Consider the following 7,010-nt stretch of genomic DNA (forward strand, 5'->3'; position numbering starts at 1 on the left):
TATGAAAAGCAAATAAGAGTCTTTGTCACGCTGCCCATTTTGGAACAAGAAAAAATAAAAGTTAGCTGATCTAATGGTCGTGGCTTGTAGTTACCCAAACTGTGTGTGTAAAACTGTGGTAGAGAATCAAAATCAAAGAATGTGGGGAACGGTTTCTACAGTGATTGTTATAGCCCTCCCCTACTATTGGTGGCGCTGTGGCCAGTAGGAACTACCCATTAAAGGAGCGGCTAGTCGACCGACTTAGCTTCACAAACACTCGTTCCCCCCCAAAAAGTGTGCAGTTCGGAGTTCTTCTTAGTCGGTGTAGTAATACATACAGTGGAATTGCATTTATTGATTTGTTCTCCAATATTGCTGCAAGGTAAGAAAGATTTATGCGAGCTTTATAATGTGTTTGTAGTAACAATACATTTTATATTTCTTTCCGGTAACTCGACATCAGCACTTAATCTTGGTTAATTACGTCAAGTTCAGTGTTTATAACAGGACATCATTTTTTGTGTTCACGTCTGCTTTCTCAGATTTAGAAATATGTCTATTTAATTATTTGAAAACAATCGTCGGAATAGGTGTCTCGGCGGTCGTAGTTGCTGCCGCTTTGTTCTCCGCGCCAGTATGCTGGTACCCAATCAAACTAAAGCGCCAAGCCTCACACACAAGCAGGATGCTGTTTGGGAAAGTACTAGGCACACACAGCTGACATGGTGGTATAATAGTACTGTTTTTAATCATACAATGTCCGTTTAGTAGTATCCACCTCTTTAAGTTAACGACTCTGGCAAATTACTTATGTGGTATTATTTTTTATATATTTTATTTTATTAAAAATGTAATGTCTGGTTTCACTGACCCCGATTAGCGCTAATCTAGGATTAACAACTTTAGTTAGTTGGTTTGTGCTAATCAGGAACTGTGAAAGCGGACAACCTTTTCCTGAATCTGTTTTTCAGGTGCTCATTAAAATAATTTGTATTTCTTTTGACGATGAGAGTATATGTGGTGTCAGTATAGCAAGATATTATTGTACGATATTTAGTGTAAAATAGATTGCAAGATTGTCATATCTGTCTGCCAAATTGATTTTTTTGTGGTCACATTTTTATTGGAACATAAAAAAACAAAACAAAAAAAAAACAATACAACAGTTAAGTACAGAAACACATTCCCCATGTTTCTCATTTCCCCTCCTCCCCCAAGGACCTCAAAGTCCCTTATCAGATAGTGGTAGCTGGGGACGGGCTTATTATAAGATATATATATATATATATATATTCTTCCATTATAATTGTAGTGATTCAAAATGGGATCTTTTTGTTAAAGTTCTGATGCCACCTTTGACTGTAAACATCAATCTCTCTTTCCTACTTTCACCTGAAGAAGAGACCTTGAGGTCTCGAAAGCTTGTGATTAATTATTGTTTAGTTAGTCCAATAAAAGGTATCGCATCTCCTTCTCTTTGGCTGTCTTTGTCTGACAAATTGATGATGTCACCCACAAGTTGTGGAAAATGGGATTGTATGCAGGATCCATCATGTTTGTTTTCATCCAGAAATTGACAGTGCCCAGTGGGATTACATCTGGCACCTAAACCAGCAGAAATGCATACAACACAATTAAACACATTTTATGATTTTAAACAATAACATTTTTTTTTTTTTTTCAGCATTGCCCAAACTGGCAAATTAAGGCATGTATTATCCCTTAGTGGCAGTGTCTGCAGATACCATAGGCTAGTGTGGAGTGTGAAGTAAGTGCTAGATTGTTTTGTCCCAACCCAGGATGATATCCCCTTCAGTCACTGCATGTATATTTGTACCATGTTGTGTTTCCTGTCTATGTATCTATTTTATAATGCATAATGTTTTGGTTTTTATTTTCAAAATTGGCAGGTCAACTTATCGAACTTACCCTTTAATGTGCTTTATTGGTTATGCCTACTGCATAACAGGGTGTATTGGAAGATCTCCTAGGTGTAGTTTCTTTATATGTCATTAAATGACCCATTAACATTTTTGTTTTGTTTAAAAATTTAATACAGAAACAACTTCTCTGTGTGGCAGAGGAATTTCTAAAAACAAATAAACTAAATAAATAAAACAAACTCAAGCAAACATAATACCTCAGAAAATAATATTAAAATTGTATGAACAATCTGAGGAAATAAAAAAGAAAGAAAGATGAATGGTGGAAGTCAGTTTGTGGAAACTCTGAAAAAACTAAGCTATCCCAAGGCTTCAAAGCTCAATGAGGAAGACTTTGACTGGCTCTTTGAGACTTTGGAGGACAGGTCTTTCCTGCATTGGTTCTGCAGCACTGTGAATAAGCAGAACCTACTGAGTGAAGAGGAGGTAAAAGCATTCAAAGCTCTCAAAGAATCGGGAAAGCCCATCTTGGACGAGGAGGCCCTGGGCGAGGTTCTGAAAACGTGTCAAAGCACAGAGTCAAAGGAGTCGGCTCTCCTGGAGGAACTGGAGCTGGAGAAGTTGGAGGAAGAGCTTTACACTCTGAGGAAAACGAAAAACTTGAAAATCCAGAGGCGCAACAAGCTTCAGATGATGGGCACTGTGAGCAGGAACGCTTCCCTGAGGCTGACTAGTGAAGAGCAGGAGGCCGCCAAGGGTCTCAAGGGAACAATGGAGATGCTGGGTGCAGAGAATGCCAAAATAAATAGTGAACTCCAGTCTCTAGTGGAAGAAGTGAAGCAACTGACAGCGTTCTTCACCACCACCGAGTCCAAGAGAACCTCACTGAGCCGTCCACCCGTCTTCCTGTCCCAGCTGGCCCTGGACCGTTACCTGCAGCAGGAAGAGCAGAATACCAAGGCACTGGCTGCTTACACCAAGAAACAGTTCTTCGAAGGGATTACGGAGCTAGTGGAGAGCTTGAATGAGGAGAATTTCCAGCTTCTGGACATGAGCGGGAGTTTGATCTCCAGGGAGAGCAGCCAGGCTCCAGAGGGACAGAGAGAAGAGATGGCCAGGCTGCAGTTTGCCTACATGGCGTCCCAGTACCAGCTGGTTCAAAGGAAGACCAAAGAGCAAAGTGCCAGGGCTGGTCTTCAGTGGATCAAAGAGAATCAGCACTCCCTCCTCAGGTCAAAGGTAAGACTGAGTGTGTGTTTGTGCTAATTTAGTTTCAGTTTATTCGCTAACATTTTTTGTTACTCAGAACAGGTATATTTTTAAATATATTTTTACAGTAATTGCCTACACCCCATCACAGGATTATTATTTGAACCCAACTGACATTAATTAGGATAGGATGTATAATCATGTTCAGTATTTGGCAGTGAGGTGAGGCTGACTAAAAAGATATATATATATATATTTTTTTTACAAATAAGGGAGCAATGACAAGGCTCCTAAAGCTAATGAAAAGTAGTGTTTTATTTTAAAATCTTGAAGGGGCGGGGGGAACAAAGCTTTAAAGAACCAACTCTTGTTTATTACAACACCCAAGTGTAATGTGCGTCTGTCTCCGCAGTTATCTGGCGATGAAGACGACCTGCAGTCGCGGGGGATACGGTTAAAGAAGGAGCTGGAGATTGTGGAACAGCAGGTGGAGGTGCTGAGCAGAGAACGGCTGCCGGCCGTAGCGTGGGAGAACGCCCAGCTCCTGAACATGCCAGTGGTGAAGGGAGACTTCGACCTGCAGATCGCCCAGCAGGAATACTACACCTCCCGGCAGGACGAGGTGTGCAGCCAGCTCCTTCAGCAGAAAGCCTCCTTTGAGCTGCTGCTGCTGGCTTATGAGATGGAGCTGAGGAAGTACAGGCAGTTCCACCGGCAACTTGAGGACATCAGCAAGGGGCTGGAGGAGAGCAGGAGGGGGCTGGCCCAGCGGCTGGAGGCCTTCTCTGACCCCAGCCTCTCCAGCACTGTGAAGCAGCGCAGCATTATAGAGTCGACAGACTCTGTTTTCCATAGGTATGTCCATTCAGTGAAGGAGAATTCTGCCGTCAACTGGATAGGATGGTCTTGTCCACATGTTGTGCAATGCATTGTATAATATGTCTTATAAGTTATCAATCACTGAAATGTATGAGGTCTACTGCAGTGTTTAACTTTTTGCATGGGTTATTTAAGATGGGTTAATAAAGGGTGGAGGTTAAGTAAAACTCTGTTTCAAAAGAAATATAACATGGAATACATTTTGGATAAAAAAAAAAAAGCTTAATTAAGGAAAATGTAGGAATGTACATTTTCTAAGCAAACTATGAGGAAGTATGTTTTTTGTCCTGAAAACAAAACGTTGCTCTCATAGTAGCAGCTTTTCACAGGAAACTAATTTTGATTTATCGGCACAACCGTTAGTTCGGGATGTCCGTTAAATGTTTTTTTTGTTTGTTTTGTGTTTTTTTTTTTTTTTTTTTTTTAAGTGTTTCTCTAGTTTTGGATATTTAACGCAGCCTGTGTGGATAATTAAAAAAAAATACTATGAACATAATTTAGATGGTTTTTTTAACATCATGTAATCAAAGAAACAAAAAAAATATATTGCAATTGTCTTCCGGAAGCTATAATAGTGGTACAGTATTTCGTGTTAGATTTTGATATGTCAAATTCTTTCTGTTTGTCGTTAAGTATATGTAAACTACAAAGCGGTATGTAATTTTATATGTTAACGTAACAGGTTTCTTTCGACTTTATGAAGGAAAATGAGTTAATTCTATAAGGTGATGCAAAACTTTTGGCCATAGCTGTAGACAGACAGACAGATAGACATGTGTTGATAGTCTGTCTCTTCCTTTTCATTCCCAGACTTTATCAGTTGCTTGAAGGGGAGACTGGGAAGGAGCAGCTGTTCAGAACATATGAAGGCCTGGAGCAGGCAGCTCAGAAACTGCGTCAGGATGTCACCTCAGTGAAGGATCGCTTAACAGCTTCTAGCCAAGAGCAGTCTTTCCTAACGGCTAAAATGGAGTCTGAATCAGACGTGCTCCGCAATACTAATTACTGTGGGCTTAAGCATCTCACGCTTACGCCACAGGTGTGTTTAACAAAACAGGAGCACTTCTTAAACTCACAGGTATGTTAATTCATACATTCACTTAAGTCACATTTGAAAACCTTTAAGGTATTGTGGACATTTTATTATTTATCACAGTTTTTGGGCAATTGGTAACACTTTGTTTACTGTTAAATAATCCCTACTTAGATAATTAACATTGACCCATTCTGTAATGTTTCAAGCCCCATGCACATTTATGGCTTGGCTATCCCCAAAACATTGTGGAATAGGTATTAACTTTGCACGGTGATATTTTGCAAGGTTATCGGTCAGTAGCTGTTCTCAATTGATTTTATTATTTTTATTTTTAACTAAATATGGTATATGTATATATGGAAAGTGTTAATCCGTGTCAATTCTGTGTGAATGTTTATTCTTTACATTTGTATAACATTGATTACGATGATTAATCAGATGTATTTGTATAAACTTTATTATAGTTGCAGTAAAAGCATGTATAGAAACATTAAGAACATGGTATGCAGTAAATTTAATGTGTCTGTCAACTTTCTTTTTTCATTATACCTTTGTCATTAAAGTAAGCTGCACAATGGTTGTGTTTGTTTCACAATTGATGGGTGGCATTTTCATATAGATACAAAACTATATGGTGGCGATTTAATTTCATACCCTTTATCAGATCTGTTCTAGTTTAACTTCTGGATATATTTCCCTACTACAGTAGAATTGAATATTAAAGATGCCCCTGGGATAGGTTTAATTTGATCAGAGCTGGTAAGTGGTTATTGGTTTACTGTGTGGCCCAGTATACCATCTGAATAAACATAAACTTGTATTTAAATTCTGCAAGCCTTACAGTTCAAATTAAATCACAGAACCTGATTTATTGCTAATCTCAGACTTGCTTCTCTAAGTAGTCTATAGTGAACAGAAAACCAATTACAAGTTGATTCTTAGGATCTCAATCTGTCTTTTTTTTTTGTTTTCTTTTGTTTTCCCAGGAGTTGGGTGAAACAATTCTTCAGCTAGAGTCCCAGTTGAACACACTAAACCAGCTCATGGTGGAAATTCTTAATGACGTCAAGGGAAAGAAGAAGATCTTAGAAAGAAACAAGCTGCAGCAGATGGAGAGGGAGCTTTATCTCTATTTCTTTCAAGATGAAGATTGCCTAAAGAGCATTGTGGAAGAGCTGGAGAAGAAAGTCAAGGCTCTGTCTATTGGTCAAGGAGACTTGTTCTAAAATTGTATTTTTTTTTCTTGTGAAAGAATCAATATTTATTGCCTGTTTTTCAAGGCATATAATTCTGGCATTCCTGTACCTGAGATTACCCTAAACATGCCAGATTGAACAATGGAGACCACTATACAGCAGGCCTCGGTCAGGCATGCTGGCTTTTCAGAAAACTGCCTTATTCCCAAGGAGGACTTGACACATTGAGTGATTTTCTTTTTGACCCAAGGGTCAGTGCATTGCTCTCTTTAGCAGATACCGTGGGATTCCATGTGATCCCTAGTCTGGATGTTGTCACTGATGGAAGAGCCACAGACACCAAGGCCAGTTGTGGAAAACTAGAGGAGCTAAACATTAAAAATCAGTACTTTCAGAGCACTTGAACATTTAAAATGAAAAGCGATAGTTTTCAAGTTTTAAGTAACATAATAAAACCTTATATTCCATGAATAGCAATTTTCTATTTTGCTTGACACATCAATAACATTTTTTTTATGGTAGTACGGATAGAATTGACTGTGTTAAGATTTTAATTTTAAATTTTTTTTTTTTTTAAATCTTACAATGTTTAAAAAGAAAAATACAAAAATAAAGATCTAACCTGATACCTGTTCTTACACAGGTAAAAATCTTGGTAAAAACATATAGCTTAAAAAAAAAATCAAACTGTAAAGCAAGGTTTATCAATTAAATAATTTGTTGTACAGTTCATATTTAAGAAGAATCAACTAAGATTTGAATACGTGCATTAATAAAGCATTGCTTTTTTTAAAGTGCATGGTATGTTGTGGTTCATGACCTGGT

The 7,010-nt window shown here is 38.3% G+C and overlaps 1 protein-coding gene across 3 annotated transcripts; it reads left to right on the forward strand.

The window, feature by feature from the left end:
* The first annotated feature begins 143 nt into the window (after positions 1–143).
* On the forward strand, positions 144–6,986 carry LOC117971022 (HAUS augmin-like complex subunit 3). 3 transcript variants are annotated; one of them, XM_034918917.2, is made up of 6 exons: positions 144–364; positions 1,667–1,750; positions 2,042–3,104; positions 3,487–3,929; positions 4,764–5,031; positions 5,976–6,986. In XM_034918917.2, the coding sequence occupies exons 3-6, from the start codon at positions 2,181–2,183 to the stop codon at positions 6,213–6,215; spliced, it is 1,875 nt and encodes a 624-aa protein (XP_034774808.2). In that variant the 5' UTR covers positions 144–364; positions 1,667–1,750; positions 2,042–2,180; the 3' UTR covers positions 6,216–6,986. The 3 variants fall into 3 exon arrangements, with proteins under 3 accessions (XP_034774808.2, XP_058860479.1, XP_034774809.2); XM_059004496.1 differs by having other exon boundaries at positions 1,667–3,104; XM_034918918.2 differs by lacking the exon at positions 1,667–1,750.
* The last annotated feature ends 24 nt before the right edge of the window (positions 6,987–7,010 follow it).

This window comes from Acipenser ruthenus, chromosome 2 (genome assembly GCF_902713425.1).
Source record: "Acipenser ruthenus chromosome 2, fAciRut3.2 maternal haplotype, whole genome shotgun sequence".
Lineage (NCBI taxonomy): Eukaryota > Metazoa > Chordata > Actinopteri > Acipenseriformes > Acipenseridae > Acipenser > Acipenser ruthenus.